This window comes from Enhydra lutris, unplaced genomic scaffold, assembly GCF_002288905.1.
Source record: "Enhydra lutris kenyoni isolate GAN:26980312 unplaced genomic scaffold, ASM228890v2 scaffoldscaffold1, whole genome shotgun sequence".
Taxonomy (NCBI): domain Eukaryota; kingdom Metazoa; phylum Chordata; class Mammalia; order Carnivora; family Mustelidae; genus Enhydra; species Enhydra lutris.
The window spans coordinates 44,580,945-44,599,699 of NW_019154085.1; the positions used below are offsets into that span (position 1 = coordinate 44,580,945).

Consider the following 18,755-nt stretch of genomic DNA (forward strand, 5'->3'; position numbering starts at 1 on the left):
CAGAGCCCACGTAAGTGGTGAAGGGTAGACCCAGAACCCAAGTGGGTGTTGAGGCCCCTCCCTGGATGGTCTCCATCTGCAGAGACCTGGAGCGCTGTGGCCCAGCCTGCGGAGAGGGGGTGCCCGATGCTCTAGGCTTTTCCACCAGATGCCCTAGTCTGGGCTCCTGGAGGCCCATGGCCCAGTCTTGCAAGGTAGAGGTCTCTCTGAAGGCTGGTGTTTTATCATAAAATTCCTTAATAATTTTACATTCTATTCAGGAATTCACCGGAGTTGGCTTGGGTGGCAACTTGGTGTTTTAGATAACTAGTTACTTTAGTCTGTTTAAATATATATATATATATTTTTTATTTATTTATTTATTTATTTATTTGAGAGAGAGAGAGACTGAGAGAATGAGAGTGAGCAGGGAGAAGGGCAGAGGGAAAGAATTCCAAGCAGAATTCACCACCCACCCCAACACAAAGCCTGACATGGGGGCTCCATCCCATAACCCAGAGATTATGACCTGAACTGAAATCAAGAGTCGGACACTCAGCTGACTGAGCCACCCAGGCGCCCCTATGCTGTAGTCTTTAACTTTCTGTTTTCCAAACCTTCAAGTAAAATGGACAAAGCGTGTCATGTTTAGTCTGTGGCTCATGCAGCGGCTCCCAGCCCTGTGCCCTTGACCTGTGGCCGGGCTGTTTGGACCGAGCGGCCGAGCTGTAGAGAGGCTCAGCTCCCCTGTCCCATTCTGCACTTTCAAAGCTGTGGTTCTCAACCCTGTGAGACCCAGGCCCCTTTTTTGTAACAAGTTTTTAACATTCTCATTGCTAACCTGAAATGAAATTCATATGTGGTAGAATCTGCTGGGACATGTGATGTCAAGTCAATACAGTGTTTCAGCTGTTGCACTGAAAAGAGATAAAACAAAGGTAGATCACCCTAGGAGAATATGGGTTTCGATAGAGGAAGGCTCTAGCCCCAGTGCACCAGAGGCCAAGGGAGCCGTTTCCGGTGAGCCAACGATGCCCCGAGCCGTAGCTGCGAACACAGACCGATGCAGGCCTGTGGTGCTGAGACCCACACGCCACGTAGCCTGGGGCTGTGGGTGCCTTGACATTCCCAAGTGGTCCCTGACTCTTGAGGAAGTTCTGAACACAGCCAAGTCGTCTTCCCTCAATCTTCGTGCTGATCGCATTCCTGAAACAGCTAGTGTATCTTACAACGGTGCGAATTGTATATTAGATTTTATGTGTACGTTGGAATCGGTTTGTAGATCAGAAAATTATAAGGTGGTTTCTTCTCTCCATCTGAGTAGTCAGTGGGAAGGTTCTTCACTGTGCAGGCCTGTCTGAAGGCAGGATGGTTGGCCTGCTGTGTCCTGCCTCCAGTCACCATGATGCCTTCAGTGCCCCCCAGATTCCCAAAATGCCCTCTGAAGTGTTGTTCCTGTCCCCACCAGCACCTGCAATCCCAAAGTACCTTCCCCTTGTGGTGATTGTACTCACAGGCATGGCCATAAAGCCACTGGAGGGACCTACAGCAATCGTGTAAGCCAGGGTTTTGGAAAGAGGAGCGTGAAGTGCACACGGCAGCAGAGGACCAAGGGGTGGTGGGTGCCGGGTACGGAGACGGCACGAGCCACTGTTGGTGAGCTGCTGGCTCACGCACTCCCCTTCCCGTTGGTGTCCCCCGTTGCACTCGGCTGCTTGGACCAGCAGCCCGTCTTGAGAAGCTGCCGCACACGAGGGATTGGGGACGTACCCAGAATACAAGCTGGCTATCGCCACTTCCTGTGGCGAAGGCCCCTCTGGGCAGGGACTCTGTGTCAGCCTTGTGGTTACCCTGCACAGCTGTCCAGTCCAAACGAGAGCTGGGCAGTGCATCGAAGGGGCTTTCCTGTGGGCCTGTGTTCACGGCCTCCAGCGAATCGGAGGGTTCCAGCCTGCCCCAGCGGGATCCCTGAGCCTTTGTCAGCCTGGGGCCAGATCTCATGGGGCAGAAGGCTCTGCTCGTTTCCAAACAAAATTGCTTCTTTGTCACCGCTTCAGGCTTCAGCTGCGTGAGATTCCTCCTACCTTCCCGTGAGCGAACCTTTCCCTGAGAGCTTATGAGCTCTGGTTAGACGATGCGGCCTGAGAAAATAGTCTGGTTTTTCAGTTCTGCTTGATTCTAAAACCTAAAGGCTGAAAGGAATGTGTACAATCAATAGTAAAACTTTCCTCCTAATTCTAGAATGCTCTACAGCCGCCAGATCACTTGTGTTTCTGAACAGCCCATGTGGCTCATTTCCATGTTACATCTGAGCAAATGGAACAGAGGTGATGGCCCCTGGGATCCCTGAGGTGTGGCCATGGCTCAGCCCTCTTTCTGTGGCCCTCAGCAGTGGTCTTAATGTGTGGGGACAGCCTCCTCCCAAACACCTGTACTCAAATGGCAGCACGCCTGGCACTCCAGCAGTGTGCGTGAGCCTACTTTGGGCTCTGTGTCCTGTTGTGGCAGGTGGCCACTGACTTCCAGAGCCCTCCCCCTGATGCCCTTCCAGCCCCAGACCTCACTGTAGGAAGTGACAAGAGTGCCTCTCAGTCCTGTTTGTTAAGAATCGCCCCCAAGTCAGGGCTCATACTCCCCTTCTGGCTTCCAGGTAGAGTTCTGGAACCACTGAGAGCAACTGCAGAGTCACAGAGCAGAATAAGAACATCTTTTGGGATCACAGGATGTGCAGGCTCGGGGTATAGGGTTCCACACCCTGCCGGAATCCCTGGAGAGCATGGAAGCTGAGGACGCGGACCCCGAGCCAGGTGCCCCAAGGCCACACAAGGCTCTCCAGGAAGTGACCATGTCTTCCTCCCACAGCAGCGGATCCTGCTCCTGGGACTCCTGTCCTGCTGGTGTTTATCACCTGCCTGTTCTTTGATGGTCAGCCCATGTGGTCCTTAAGGTAGTTAAATGGGTAGGAGCCGCAGGAAGGATATAGACACCTTAGAGCTGCACTGCAGAGACAGGGTTTGTGGGGGAGACACATCCCCCGTCCCCGGCCACCTGTGTGCCCCTGCGGCCAACCCTGGGCTGGGGGCCTCAGGGCCTCCGGAGACCCTGCTGGGAGAGTGGGGGTGCATGAGCCGTTTGAGAGGAGGCTCCGGGGGTCAGGCCCTTGCTGCTGTGTGTGTCCACAGTGTCTCCCATGGCATACACGATGCTCCTGTGTCCGAGAGCTGTCCTGTCTGTCTAGGGTCAATTGTAACGGGGGCTCTGTGGAGTCAAGGGTTCCGCCTTTTAGAATTCTTCTAGGGAGACTCTGGTGGTGATGAGTGGGGGCTTCTCTTCCCAACTGTCTCCATCATCAGAGGGCCCCTTGCTTTAAAGCCCAATGTCTCTGAAGCTCTATTTGTGGGGTTCGAGGCCAGGGTGGGGGGTCCCTGGGGGAAGGATGAGGCTGGCCTGTTGAGGGAGAAGACACTGCATTCTGGCCAGAAGCCTGGCTGGATCTGCTCCTCCCCAGACCCTGGAGAGGCCTGCTGGGGTGTGGCTGGGGGAGCAGCCGGGGGCAGCTGGGGGTAAGCTGTGGGGGAGCTGGGGGGTGTGACTGGGGGAGGCGGCAGCCGTGTAGGGGTTTCCAGCAACACCCCCGGCCATCTTCTAGCAGCCCTGAGCATGGTTTTGGTTTGGGGGCTCTGTCCTTTCTTTCCTTCCTCTCTCTTTCTCTCTCTGCCTGCCTCCCCCTTTTACCCTCCCTTTTAAAAATTTCCTATTTATTATGAAAAATGTCAAACATACCCAAACACAGATGGGTTAACAGAAGACAGAGTTCCCCACACTTGAGCGAGTGTCAGCACCCCCCCCCCAACACACAGACACACTGGGGGCATGTTGAAGCCCAGCAGGCTGGACTCCATCCCAGAGGCTCTGACTGGGAGGGCCTGGGGGTGGGAGGCGATTCTGCATCTCTAACTCTTCCCCAGGTGTGCTGATGCTCTGGCGGGGGGGGGGGTGCACACTGTGATAGAAGGCCCACCAGCCAGCCCGGCCGCTGTCAGCTTATATCCCTTCAGAACCCCCCTTCCCCCTCCCCCCTACTTATTAGAAGGCAAATCTGATGGCAATCATATACTATTTCATCTTAAATATTTTTTAGTATGTATCTCAACAAAGACGTGGTGGGGAGCAGGAGGAGGCTTACGGCCCAGAGCTCTGCCTTTCCTGGAGCCCTTGAAGGCAGATGCTGAGGGCTTGACGCCTGTCTCCTGACAGCTCTTGTAGGAAGGGAAGGGGGCAGCCCAGGACCGGCAGGAAGGGCCAAGCCAGCTTGCCCTGCTGCCGCCCCGGGAGGTGCCCTGAGGTCACAGAACGAGCTTGGTTACAGGTCAATCAGGGAGCATCCCAGGAGCAACACGGGAGCTGAACAACGAGGCAGCGGACTCCTTGCTGGGCAGGGTGCGCGGTCTTGTTTTCCAAGCTTGCTTTTCTGAATCCCTGTGCCTTTTGGACTTTCTGTCTTACATCCCACAAACCCACCCCTTTCCGTCCTTCCAGTTTCAATGGACCATCACCCTCTTCCTTAAGTTGGGGAGTTTAGGGGGATTGAGGTGATGGCACTCCCTGACTCTGAGCCCCACACAGGCCCTGGGGGGCGAGCTGGGGTCAGCAGGCAGGATGTCCCGTCCAGGTTTGGGGAAGCACCCTGTGCATCACAAGCATCGGGTATGGCACGTGGGGTTTCTTCACCAGGGTTCTCTGGCTGCTGGCACACACGGGCTTGGGACCCTAGGCTCCTGGCACCCCGCCAATGCCCTCTGGCCACCCTGCTTTGCTTCATCCCACCTGTTCAGGTTCACAGGATTGCTGGCTCAAAGCAACCTCTGCCTGCCTCCTAGATTCCCTACTGCCTCCCTCAGCCCCTTCCCGTTCCCCACGTAGCAGCCAGAGTGCTAGTTCTCAAACAGAGGTCAGCCCCTCCATGTCCCTTTGTAAAACCCTCCAGTGGTTTCACATTCCTTCAAGATAAGGTTCCAGAAGATACAGGGGCTGAGAGCTAGGGCCCATGACCCAAGCTCTCTGGCTTCTCCACCTTGTCCCACATTCCAACTCCCCAGCCCTGGCTGTCTCCTCCAGAGACCAGGGACCCACACCGCCATCTACAAGTCCTTCCCTGGTTGTGTCTGAAGGTGCTACAAGGTTGGGTGGGCCTGGGCTGGCCATCACCAGTAACTGCTGTCCCTCTCCACCAGCTAAGTGCAGAAGTGAAAGTAAGCATTGGAAACTCTCCTGCAAACTGTAACATAGCTGTGACCTCAAGAGTGAGTTTATAGTTCACAAAGGTGGCAGGTGGTGATGGGTTTGTCCTGCACACAGAAGCACTGGCCCAAGGCATGGGGGGAACCCAAGAACCCTTGCCTGGCCTGAGGCAATGGGACGGCAGTGCTGGCATCGCAGGAAACGCTGTGGGGAATGAATTCCTGTTTGCTTATCACCGTGGTGGACCAGAGCTGTTTTGTATTTTTTGTTCACTTCATGACTTGATCATATTTCTTTCTGGTGACTTCACAGGGATCGTTTGGGGGATCATGGTCTCTTAGGCTCTGGGTTGGGCTCTTTCATGTTCTTGGTAACATCAGTGTTTCAGGCTAAATTGTGTCATCAGACTCTCTAGTCTTTCATTCAGGCCTCTCGGGCCAGGACCAGGCTTGTGATGCTGGTCACAGTCGTGTGCTCACGAACTTGGTCATGCAGAGGTGTTTGGACCGGTTTAAATGTCTACACCTGTGTCTGTTGGTGTTTAATTAGTTGGATTCCCAGAAGAGAACATGATTTTTACCACTTCCTATGTGACAGGCGTCTCGCTTCCCGGGTGTGAGTCCCATGCAAACTCTAAGAGAGGAAGATGTTTCACAAGGCAGCAATCACAGCGATTTGAAATCGTACTGCCTGCGAAGTTTAGCCCTTTTCTGAATTTGAACTGAAGGTCAAGTGACTACAGCTGATACAGCCTCATAAGGAACTTACTCTGTGACTTGGTTCATTCCCACAATTCCTTTATCATCTGGGCCTGGGTCCCTCAGATCCGGAGCTCTGGTGGGTTTTAGTCTGTTGGTGCCATTCTCCTCATGACCGGGACAGACTTTCTGGATTGGACCTGATGACCATAAGAGTGTGTGGGCCAAGACGGGAGCCACTTCCGGGGTAGAGGGAGGCCCACGGGGTAGCTGAGATGTAGTCTGTGTGGTCCGATGGAATGTTATTTTGGAAGCCTGCCTGTCTGGTAGGAGGTCACACCAGGGGTCAGGGACTGCATGTTCACGGAGGTGGTATCCTTGGGGATCGTTGGTCCAATCCCAAGCAGAGCTACAGGAAGGCAGGGTGGGACGGGATGGGTGTATGCAGCTCAGACTCCCCTCAGGTCAGAGACACTAGCCCTGTGACACCAGACCCCTTATCTCTTGCTGCCGGCAGGAGGGTCTGTCTGACTTCCAGATCCTCTTTAAAGGGCTCACCTAATTAGGTGAGGCCCACCTAGGATCATCTATCTTTTGATTAAGTCAGCTGACGAGAGACCTTTATTATTTTTGTGTTTCTTTGGCCCTGAGACATCACCTAGTCACAGGAACGGCATCACTCCCACTCACGGTGCTGCCCACGCTCAAGGGGAGAGGATTTTGTGGAGCAAGTGCAGCAGGGCAGGAATCTTGGGGACCCCCGAGAATCGGACTGCCACCCTCCTCTCTGCCTGTGTCCCCCCAGCAGCCCTCCCTTCTTCTGTCCCTTTTCCTGTCTCTCACATTCCTGCTCCGTCCCTCCCCTTCACCCTCCTGCATGCCCTCCCTTCTCTCTTCCTAACCACTTCTCCTGCCCCCCAGTCGTGGTCCCAAGCTGGTGGCTCTGGCGGCCTGGGCTGTACCAGCACAGACACAGACCCGGAGCCAGCAGGCAGGGGGCCGGGCCTCCCTGCAGCAAGGCAGGGAGGCAGGCTGCACTCAGAGTGAACCTAGTCCTCTTGCTGGCCCCGCCAAGCGGCCATAGCATTTCAGCGTGGCCGGGTGTCAGTCACACAAGCCTTCCCCTCCCCTCCCCTGAGCTCTGCTGGATCTTTTTAGGTCCCGAGTGGCCCCTCACACAGTGTAACATGGTTTAGAAAATTGAAAATGGTGCCAAGGTATCAATGTTCTGAGGCAGTTGTGAAATTTGACCCCCCCACCACCCCTGACTTGAGGGACCTGGGCTCGGGTTGATAGAGGAACCACACGAATGAACCAAGTTACAGAAGAAATTCCTTATAAGGCCACACACCAGCCAGTCTCTGACAGATGAGCTATGGTCAGTTTTCAACCCAGATTCGAATTCAGACAAGATAAATTTGTGAGTCAGTTATCAGTGTGGCATGGGGGACCCGGGCATCCTCGACACTGATGGGAGCCTGGTCCTGCGGGACAGGCTGAATGATGACACCTGGGTCACCTCCTGTTTGCTGGCCCGCTGGCCACACTGGAGGAGCTCTGGCTGCCTCTCCCGGCCCTGCTTTAACACCTAAAACTATCAACAGAATTGTCAGTGGAAGAATTACAAGTGTATTCATTCCCCCAAAGAAACTAAGTGGAAAGAAGGTGGAATTTGCTTGACACCAGAAAACCCAAATCCCGGTGCATGTGCACCACGTCCTCACGGAGCCGTTTGCTGTACCGGCTGAAACAGTGAATGGACAGATCTGTGGAGTGGGAAGCAGTGTTTGAGTGGCAGGTTCAAGGGCACAAGTCAGCCCCGGTCTAGTGTTTTAATGGTCTTCAGTACAGTTTGGCTAAATAGCTATCCAAGTTGATAAATAGTTACATGGAAACGGTTTGTTTTGTTTTGTTTTCATGTAATGCTTCCAACAGCTAGGACCCACCGACTATCCTGCTCTGGTCTTGTCTTGAGGAAAGATGAGCTTCCTGGCGCTGTGGATGTTGGAGGGGGAGCAGAGGGCAGCAGGGTGTCCTGAGAGGAGACTAGACAGGAGTTCTGGAATGTAGTGTCAGAGTCCTAGCCCTGTGCCCTGGGACAGGTCCAACAGCCTCTCTATGCGTCCACTTCCTGCTTTGTAAAAGGAATGGTCCTGCCCAGCTCTGATGCTTTGCTCTATGCAGTAGTCTGTCGTAGTTCCAGAGGAAGGCACGCTGCCCAGCCCTGCCACTTGGAGGCTGTGTGACCTTGGTCAAGTTACGTGCCCTCTCTGTGCCATAGTTCCCTCCTCTATAAACTGGGGGATGTTGTAAGGGGTATGTGGCACAATATTTATAAAGTCCTTAGAGCTGTGCCCACTTAGGGGAGCCTGGGGGGCTCAGTCGGTTGAGCGTCTGCCTTCAGCTAGGGTCATGCTCTCAGGGTCATGGGATTGCCACATGTCGGGCTCCCTGATCAGTTGGGAATTGGCTTCTCCTTCTCCCTCTGCCCCTTTCTCCTGCTCATTCTCTCTCTCTCTCAAATAAGTAAATAAAGTCTTTTATAAACAACAACAGCAACCATGCCTACTTGGCATTTAGTAAGGGCTCCGTAAATGGTAGTGATCCTTATTGCGGTAACTACTGCTACCGTCATTCCTGCTGACCTTTAACTCGTATGAGTCTGTGATGTGTTACGGTGTATTTATTAAACTCCGAACAAAGTCTCTTACTAACGGCCTCATCGTTCACACGAAAGGAGCCACTGATCCGTCTGCTAATAAAATCCCCCGTGTGTTTCAGGCGGAAGCAAGGCTGGCGGCGAAGCGCGCGGCCCGTGCCGAGGCTCGGGAGATCCGAATGAAGGAGCTGGAGCGGCAGCAGAAAGAGGTAAGGCTCGAGGTTCTGTGCGGGTTCCTTTCACAGGTGTTTTCATTTTGGGTAGAGCATGCAGGTGCAGAGACACCTGTTGCTGTTGACGCACCTGTCTGCTTGACAGTGCTCATGATTGGAATGCGCCGTGCCTGTCACTTTTGTTCAAGGTCAGGCCAGGGAGTGCGCATAGCACGGATGCCAGGCGTGCCTGTCCCAGACCTCGACCTGCTGGGTCCTGAGACAGCCTCCCGCGCAGCCACTCGCCTGCCTACATCCAGCCCAGCCTTCTAGCCAAAAGGAGCCAAGAGCTGCTGGTTCTGAACCTCAAGGTCAAACCGTCCAGCCAGAATCTCAAGCCTCTGAGTTAAAATGTGAAAGAACAGAATATTATTTTTTTAAACTAACCAAACTATTTTGTTTAAAAATATTTCCCCTTGAGGCTTTTACCTGTTTTAGTAAGTTTCGTGATGCCTGAAGCCCATATGTGGTACAGAAAACAGAATATACACCATGGGGGGGGGGTGGGATAGCTGGGAAGAAACTGCCGCCCCACCCCCCGCGCGCCAAGGGAAGGTGGACAGGAATGGGCTTACACACCTGTTAATGTAGTCCGCTACTTATTTTCGTAATCTTGAGCTACAGCCTAGGTCGTGTGGACAGCGCGAGGACTCTTGACCTTGTGGTTAGAGCAGTGAACTTTTCTGTGACCTTGAAGTCCACGTGGTGAAGGAAGCAGACCCGTGTTCTCTGTGGGCTGCACCCTGTGGGAGGATCCACACCAGGCCCCACTGCAGGGCTTCTCTTGGTTAGAACATTTGAATTTGCCAAGCCGGAGAGAGGCAGCCAGCTGCTTTTCCCAGGGCTGATTTTGCACAGCCAGAATTTTAAAGCTGAGCCAGTGTTTATAAAGCACGTGAGATTTCCAATAAAAACCTGCGTTTCCAGTTTCTCTTCAAATCCTTGTGGATTCCACCGCTCACCCTCACATTCCCTGGGGTGGGGGGGTGGGGGGGCCGCACCTGCCTGAGGTGCTCCTTGTTGCCTTGTTGCCATGCCCTGCATGTGGAAGTAGCATGCCCCAGGGTGAACAGGTTCAGGCAGAACCAGATTTGAATTTGGGGAAGAAATCTCCTCCATGGGGTTTGAAGAATGGATTACAGATTGCTAGAAGCTCTGGGCCAGGATGTTACTTAGGAGAGTTAAACTACAGACCTGGTGGCTGGAGGCTGAGGGGCCCCCTGTGATGGGGACATGCAGGGATGTGGTTCCTGAGAGAAGGGCCCCACCACCCTCCAGCGGGGCCTGGGAAGCGACCTGAGCCGAAGGGCAAGCGGCGGCTCTTCTACAATGCCTTAGGTGTTTCTCGTCCTGTGTCTACAATGCAGGAAAAGCCTAAAATATTTGAAGGTAATTTATCACATCCTCCCCCCTCATTAGAAATACAAATACAGTTGCAACTAAGTTCTAGTTTTGAAGCTGTTCTGCCTGTAGAATTAACTTCTACTTGGATTTCTTGTACTATTTCTCTTAATTTATGAAAAGCACAGGTTTGGCACTTTCCCAGTGCTTTCCCCTGAGAATCATGGTCGTCATTTTAAAACTGGAAATAGGCACTCTGGAATTTTTGCGTGGGTGATTTGGACTCACCCGTCGCACCGATGTCTACCGGGATGCGCCCCCTCCCGTCATCTCAGTGAAGGGTGAGGTTCAGCCCACTGGGGCTGGGGGCCAGACGGATACCCATCATCAGCTCCAGGGGATGCGTCTCACCAGGAGCGACGGTCAAAGATCCTTCAGAGATGCATTTTCAGGACATCTCTGGAGAGAAGGATCTGAACAGGAGGTCAAGAGAAAGTCTAGGTCCAGTTGCTCATAGACTTTGTCCCACACCTGTCTGAGACCTTGTTCCTGTGCTGTAGGAGCCACCCTGACAGCAGACGGCTTCTGCCAACTCAGACGCTGGTATTAATAGTAATCAGAGATCACCCAATGGAAAAGTTCTTTTAGTCTGAACTGGTTTTTAAAAATAGATATTTTTCCTTTTTTCAGATTTTTTTTCAAACTGCCTGGTGTCTGGTTCCCGTTAGAATATTTCCGTTCATCCAGCAGACACCTGCACGCCCACTGTCTGCAGGACCCTGCGGCCCCCCGCCCCGCTTTAGAAGGGAACATGGCGGTGGGGGGGCGGGCAGGTGTCTGGAGGCTGGGTCTCCAGCTTTGCCTGCAGGCTGTACCACTGGTCCGGGGCCAATGGCCGCTGCCTTCTTGGGGCTCATTCGCTTTTAATCTACTCCCTGGTTCTCCAACAGGCCCCTGGTCCCTGTTCTGTTAAGGTTGTGAAAGCCTTATAGGGGGATCTTCCTGACACATGTTCCCACTCTGCCAGCTTTTCCACAGTGGACCGAATCCCAGCAGTGCTGGTGTGTCTGGTGGCCTGTCACTGCGTCTGAGCCTGCTGCTGGAGCCCACAGGGCTGACCCCAAGGAGAGAGAGAGAGAGGGGACAGTGACATCTTGGGACCCTGCCTTGGGCGCTCAGGATGGTGTCAGTAATCTTAACTTTATCATCAGCCTCGGGTGTAAGGGAAACTGACACGCACCGAGAGTACGATGTGAAATTTCCACAAAACCAAGACGAGAATGAGTTATGCAGTGTGTACATACACATCTGTTTTCCAGATGCTATGTTTAGCTTAACTGTGGCCTTAGTGATGGGTGGAGTTCATTTAAATACAGGCACGATAACGTGTGGCTGAGCTTCACAGAGTGCTTTAGCAAAAGTGCTTGATGTAGAAAAATCTTGCTTGATCTAGAAAAAGTGAAGAATTGAGTCACGAAAATGACTATTTGAGTAGCCTCCTTTAGAAGCAAAGCCCCCCTGCTCCCGAGGCTCCTGTGGCTCCTCACAGTGGCCTCACAAGGCCAGGAAGCCCACACCGGGCACACGGGGCAGGGGAGCCCCCAGTCCCTGCCACAGGGCATTGGAACCTGGGCCTGTGCGCTGGCAGAGCCCCGCTCCTGGGCAGCACGGCCATCCCTGGCATTTGGTGCCAGTTGAGGAGCTCGGCTTTGCAGAGAAAAGCTGATTAAAACCAGGCATCTGGTCAGAAACACCACAGTTGGCCTCGGTTGACACGTGTTAGAACTGTGACACTCTCCATTTTAATAGCATGTTTCACATTTGTTGTCAAACATGGAAGCAGTTCCTGGAAATCAGATGTTGTATCTTGAAGTCGAATTCTAAGGAACATCTCGCACGAAAGCAGGTGGTCATTGGGGTCTTGTCAATCTTCTGCTACACGGCAGAGGCACTTGTGGATGCAGGCGTGGGTTTCCATGATGTGTGGGACTGAGTTCTGAGGGGCCAGCGGGAAAGCTTGAATTTGCAAGTGAGAAAGTACCTCCGGGTGAGCACCAGCTTCTTGGTTTCTCTTCCCAGTATGACCTCACCCTCCTCCCTGTGTGATCTCACCCTCCTCCCTGTGTGATCCCACAGACCATTCACCCGTGCTCACCCTCCTCCCTGTGTGACCTCACCCCCCTCCCTGTGTGATTTCACCCTCCTCCCTGTGTGATCCCACAGACCATTCACCCATGCTCACCCTCCTCCCTCTCTGGCCTCACCCTCCTCCCTGTGTGATTTCACCCTCCTCCCTGTGTGATCCCATAGACCATTCACCTGTGCTCACCCTCCTCCCTCTCTGACCTCCCCCTCCTCCCTGTGTGATCCCACAGACCATTCACCTGTGCTCACCCTCCTCCCGTGTGATCTCACCCTGCTCCATGTATGATCTCACAGGCGATTTCCCCTGTGCTCACCTTTCTCCCTGTGTGATCTCACCCTGCTCCCTGTATGACCCCATGGACTGGCAGTGGGTTAGTGAAGGCATCTCCACAGTTCCTTCTCTGTGGAACTCAGACTCTCATTTGGGGTCAGTCACATGCCTGATGACCAGCCCCCATGACATGAATTCTCAGTGTGCACAGTGACACCCTGTATGTGTCAGGGAGGGAGCAGAGAAGCCAACCCTTGTCCACACAGCCTGTGGGATGCTGAGTGAGGGAGTGGCACGTGGGATAGGGCAGAACACAATGACAGCCAGGTCAGGGAAGGGGTGAAGCATGGAGGGAGCCCCCCCCACCCCGCCCCAGTCTGTCCTGCAGTTTATACTGATCTGGTTAGCTCAGCCCAGCACTGACCCACCCAAAGACGCTGTTGCTAGCAGAAATTTAGGGTCTTGGAAATATGAGAGCATTGATATTTAAAGTTTGTCTGTTGGTTCAAAAAAAGGGGGCGAATCTGAAAGGTTTAAGCTAAAATAGATGTATATTTTATTGCTAATCAAAGAGAGCTGGGGTGGGGCAGAGGGGAATGGCAGGGACATACTAGAGCCTCTGTCCCGGGGCAGCAGCACACTTGGGTGCCGTCACTTACAGTCCGCAAGGGACTCTGCCCAAGTTTCACTTACAGGTAAAGAAAGCAGACCGTTATCCCCACAGCTAAGAAGACAGCCGAGCCAAGATTCACATGTAGGCCCAGCAGCTGTAAGGCTGTGGTCCTCCTAGTAGCTAAAATCAAATAGATACTTAAGAAGAAAACCCTAGGGCAGAGTCCGTGGGATTCAGGTGGTGTGGGAGCTGGCTGGCACCCACAGTGGAGGAGAAAAGGGAAGATGCATGTAACCCCTGATCAGTTTATAAGCAGCTGCATACCCCGGGAAACCAGTTTTCTCATTGGTGCGGACTTGGAAGCACAGCATAATAAACACAGAACAGGCAGCTTTGTTAGCGGGAGTGTTAGAACACAGAAGCCGTGGCTGTTCTTGTAGCTCTTTCTTGATGTGAGATGAGCCGGGGGGCGGGGGGCTGTACCTGTGGACATGCATGTGCACACGTGAGCGTTTGTGTGTACCGCTAGAGGGGAGCGAGGCAAGCTGGCAGGGCCTAAGAATTCAGGAAGGTGTACAGGCGACACTTGTCTCAGCCCGCCCTCTGCATATCACATCTCTGGGCCTATTATTAGAACTAGCTAACTCGATTTGAGGTTATACAATCTGATAGCCCCGGGGCACTGGCATTTTAAGTTGTTGATTAAGTGGAAATGAATATGCTTCACAAGGCCAGTGTTTAACTAGTAGGGTTGATACTTTGGTGTAAAAAAAGTGAGAATTGTGATCCCTGTTTTCATCTGGGGGTGAGCCATCCACCTTCACACAGGTGTTTCTGAGCAGGGGCAAGGCTTTCCTGGAGAGGGAGCTCAGATCTGCTGAAGGTGGACAGAGCCTTGACTCCCTGGAGGAGGAGGTGGACTGTCGCTGGAGGCCAGGAAGGGGGAAGCTGGTGACAAAAGTTGGGGGTTTCGGAAGTGGGTTATGGTTGGAGCGACACTAGTGCCTGGGATACCCCAAGACGGGGACAAGGCGATCAAGTAGACACCATGTTGGAGTGTAGATCTGTCCTCAAGCCTCACAGACCCCGAGGTCATGGGGCCTGTGAGCTGGTCGTGGATTTACCCCGACCTCCCAGACCCGCCCAGCCCTCCCATGGCGGCCCCTAGCTCTCTCCGTCCTGATTCTTCACGCAGATGGAGAGACCCGACTGTGGCCTGTGTTCGCTGTGCTGTAGGGCTGTGTAAAAGGGTTATGAGCTCCTTCTGAGTGGATTCATGGGGGAAGAATAATATGTAGCTATTCTTTGGGAACTCTGAGTGAACTTTTTACTTCGCATGAAGACCTCGGCTAGTAGAAACAACATGGTGATGAACAACCAGCCAATCTGATGAATGGGCTGTGTTTCTTTAACTGCTGCTGACTTGATAAGCATTTTCGTGGTCAGTACTGTGTGTCCTGTGGTCGTAATGTTGAATACTTTCACGTGTGCACACCCATGTAAGACTAGAAATGCCTAGCGTTGGCCATGATTTGAGTAAAGCCTGACTCAGCAAATGTTTTGTTCTATGAATGAATGAATGAGCCTGATACCTCAGTCTTACCTGGTGATACTGCAAGATTAGGAGAAAAATCTGAAGCAAATGAATATGTCAGTGTGTGATAATACGCTTTTTAAAAAACGTGTCTCAGTTCTGTTCTAGTAATTGTTGCTTCTTTACCTGTCGTTTTCCTGGCATTGTTCATACCCGCGTGAATCAGAACAGGAAAGCATCTTTCTTGGGAATTTGACCGGTGGACTTTACACTGTACTTTCTAGTTGAACTTTTATCATTGTGCAGAGAAGTTTTGAACTGAAGATGAAGTGCTTTTCCCCACTGCTGGTAATGGTTACATGGACTCAGTGCACTAGAATCACACCAGGATTCTTGCAGGGACCCACGTGTGTGCGCCTGCGTCTCACCATTGTATCTAAAATAGACGTAAAATGAGTCAGGAAATTAACAATACTTTCAATGAGATTTTAGACATTTTTTGTGTTCTACCATTATTCAGTGTTGGGGTTTTTTTCCCCCCAGTATTGCTTTTATTCACATTTCCAGGGACTTAGAGAACCTTTCTTTCTGATGTAACTACTTCTGTAATTGGATTTCATATTTCTTTTCTTATTTCTTTTGCCCTTCTCTGTAGATCTATCAGGTTCAAAAGGTAGGCTCTTTGTTCTTTGTTTCCTAATTTGCATGCTGGGTTTGTTTTTTGTTTTTGTTTTTTTTTTCCTGCCAAGGGCCTGGTCACCTTTCAGAAATAATGCCTTTCATTGAAAATATGTAGAAGTTTTTACTGCTTTATTTACAAATTGGTTTATTCAAGAATGCTGAAGTCGTCCCTATTTCCACCCTCAGAAAAAGTAACCATCAGACGTACCTCTGTCCACAGAATATTTTCCTCATCTCCGCTTTTCTCAAGGAATTAGAAAATTGTTTCTTTGAGGAAGAAACAAACAAACAAAAAAAACAAATTCTAAGATAAAATGAAATCATACTTCAGAACTGGGGAAACCTTCAAAGTCAGATATTTAAAGAAAAATATTACCCTTCCATATGATTTTATTAGAAAAATCTTAAAATCTCAATGCAGATTACCACAGATTGAGAGATTGGCATATACTGATTTAAAAATCAGGTGGAAAAAAAGAAAATGGTAACAATAGCCAACTCCAATAACTTAAACCTGCCTTCCATCCCTAAACATTCAGGGTGGTAAAGTGCGTGTCTATTTCCTAGGCATTTAGAAGCAGCTGAGATTTAGCAAGAAATACACTAGCAGGCCGGGCACACAAAGTAGGGTCGGAAACAACCGGATCAGTGGCTCCTGACTTGGCAACAATGATGGAGCGATGGTTAGTTCCCTGAGAATTTATAGAGTGTGTCTACCATGAGTCTTTACCAAACCTGAATCTCGTTTGTTACTTCTGACATCTATCATAGTGCTTTTTATAAATCTATTTAGTTTGTAGATAAAGAAGAAGTGTTTTTTTTTTTTTTTAGAGCAGCTAAGAAAAATGAAAATAAGATGATCATTAAAAGGTTAATCACCAGGTCCTTTTAAACTCATGGTCAGTAAATTTAAAATTCCAGCGGTGGATTCCTTTACTGGCTACAATACCAGATTGCCTTTGGTTCCTGTCCCCCACCCCCCAGTCCGCATAACTACTGTCCAGAGAGTGTAGAGAAATCAGATAAGTGGGCGCCAGAACCTGTTTGTGCTTTATTAGTTTTTTCAGGGTCTGGTATTGGAATGCATGTTGAAGCTAGATCCAAACATACTTAGAGAGTCTCGGGAAGAATTTAACAAGAGGCAAAAGCTGGCAAACCTAGGGGACCCGCCCTGTAACAGACTGCCCAAAACCTAGAAAAGAGACCCCGCCTAGTAATTTACACTTTGGTTCATTCCTTTCTAGTTCCAGATCACTATTATTTTTCTGTTTAGTAACTCACCAGGGATACAATGTTAGACCTTCTGTCAGAATGTTCACTTGTGTACAAAGTAATTCTAGAAGGGAGCTCAGGAAGTCCACAGTAGAAAAGCAGATACACATTTCTATAATATAGATGTGCCAAGGGAAGGGAGGGCTTTCCTTATCATTAAGATTTGAGAAAAGGAAGAGGAGGCAGTAAACATCTCTCTTGGCCCACTTGGCGGTTCTGTGGGATGGCTTCTCTTCTACTGAACTTCAGCTATTTCTGAAAGTCAAGCACCTTTTGTATTGTAGGTCTGGCTCTTACTTCCTCTGCATGACTCACTGGCTAATCATAGTGGTTTACATTTGAAACATTGTACGCTTTCCTTTCCGCTGTTGGCTTTGGAGCTTGCTCACTAACATCAGAACTTGGAGTTAGTTGCACTTTCTGCTTCGGGCTGGGTGGGGGGTGCTCTCCCTCGCTGAAATGACGGACCCCATCATTTCAGGGAGGGAGAGCTGCAGGCATAGCAGTGATGGGTAAGGTCACCGTGAACTAGATGGAAGATTTTGAATGCTCTTTCTTATTTTTATCACAAAAAGAGCAAGAGATGGTGTGCGGTATTTGATATAAGTATAGAATTGGCAAAAAAAGGGAAATATGAAAATAGAAAAACGGATCATACAGACTTCTGTTGGAATTGAAATAACTTTTATGCCTTTGTATAGGCCCCCCTTAAAAAAAAAAAAAAAAACCAACAACAACAACAACAAAAAAACCCTGTTCTTTCTATCTTTGTAATTAAGCCATGAGCTGAAGAGGGTTGATGGCGTCACATTTTACAGGTGAGAAACCTGGAATTTGGCTGCAAGAGTGAGCAGGCCCGACATTGATTGAATGTAAAATGGCTTTAAGCTGTTGCATTTCACTTAACTTGAAGCTAAAGCCTCAAAGTAAGGAAAGTGACTTACAGAAAAAGACTCGGCTCATGTACTTTTGATATATTACATTTCTGTATTGGTTGAGATTTGAAAAGGTTGAATGCTTCCTCCAGTTTTTTTCCCCTTCGATTTTCCTGCTTAGCGCTCTCTCTAAGAGAAAGGGGTGAGATCGTTGGAGAGCCATTATATTTAAAATCTGGCCACCCTTCAAAATAATTGAAACTGAGCCAAACATAGCAGCAAGTTTTGGCAATTAGAAAACAATTTCAAAATTTGTCTTGGACTTCTAGCACCTAATTTTTTTTTTTTTGATTATAAAGTTTTAATGTATAAAGAGGAAAACCATGTCTATGTGACGACATGAAGGTTGGGTTGCTTATTCCTTGCTTTTTCTATTGGAACTGGGGAGAAAGTGAGGAGAAAAGCAAGACCCCATCACTTGAGACTAGACTTGGGCTCCTGCCTGTCGGGAATTACTATATTTAGCAAGGGCAGTAGCCATTCTGAATCTGCTTTTCTAATTTTAACTTGGACCACTGGGGCTGACACAAGTGAGGTAAAACCATGGAGGCACTATAGCTAAAGAAAATGCCCAATGTAACCTGCTACCATAAAAATGTTTTTTCTGTTCCAAGCCCTCTTCTTAGCCACTCAGCCATCTTTCCATCGGTGACATGCTATGAAGACATCCAAAGAACGTAAATTCTCGGGGGCCTAAATTTAGTGTAGATACCAGATAGCTGGAGCAAGAGCACTGGAGACCGAGGGGTCAGCGCCCTCTCTCTCCCTGTCCCCTGGGCTTTCTCGCTGCTCCAGCAGCTCAAGTACCTTTGCTCTGCAGGCTTCAACAGCCTCACACTGGGGCTGCACTGCCCTGTTCAGCTCCTGCTCTTCACTGTGCTCCCTGGGCTTGCCTGGAAGGGGTGGGAGGCGGCGGTCTCTCCACCAGAGCTCCCCACCCTGCACCGAGTGTGGTGTTTCCAGCTGTGCGACGGCATGCTCCCTTCCCTGTGTGGCTTGGGCAGTGGTTTGGAAATGCATGTCAGAACAGTTTCTTACGTGGTTACCGTTTCACGTCTTGCCTAATTTTCTTTCCTTTCTGTCTTTAGAAATATTATGGGCTGGATACAAAATGGGGCGACATCGAGCAGTGGATGGTAGGCCTTGGATACAATTTTAAGAAACTGACATGGTT

The 18,755-nt window shown here is 50.5% G+C and overlaps 1 protein-coding gene across 3 annotated transcripts in view; it reads left to right on the forward strand.

The window, feature by feature from the left end:
• Nucleotides 1-18,755, forward strand: part of LOC111146956 (LRR binding FLII interacting protein 1) — a 138,685-nt gene that overhangs the window by 65,897 nt on the left and 54,033 nt on the right. For 2 of the 3 annotated variants that reach the window (XM_022502926.1, XM_022502761.1), the window contains exon 2: nucleotides 8,700-8,786. In XM_022502926.1, coding sequence (XP_022358634.1) covers nucleotides 8,700-8,786 — 87 coding nt within the window. Of the gene's footprint in view, nucleotides 1-8,699; nucleotides 8,787-15,348; nucleotides 15,367-18,669; nucleotides 18,718-18,755 lie in introns of all 3 variants that reach the window. The other variant, XM_022502846.1, reaches the window with a different exon arrangement.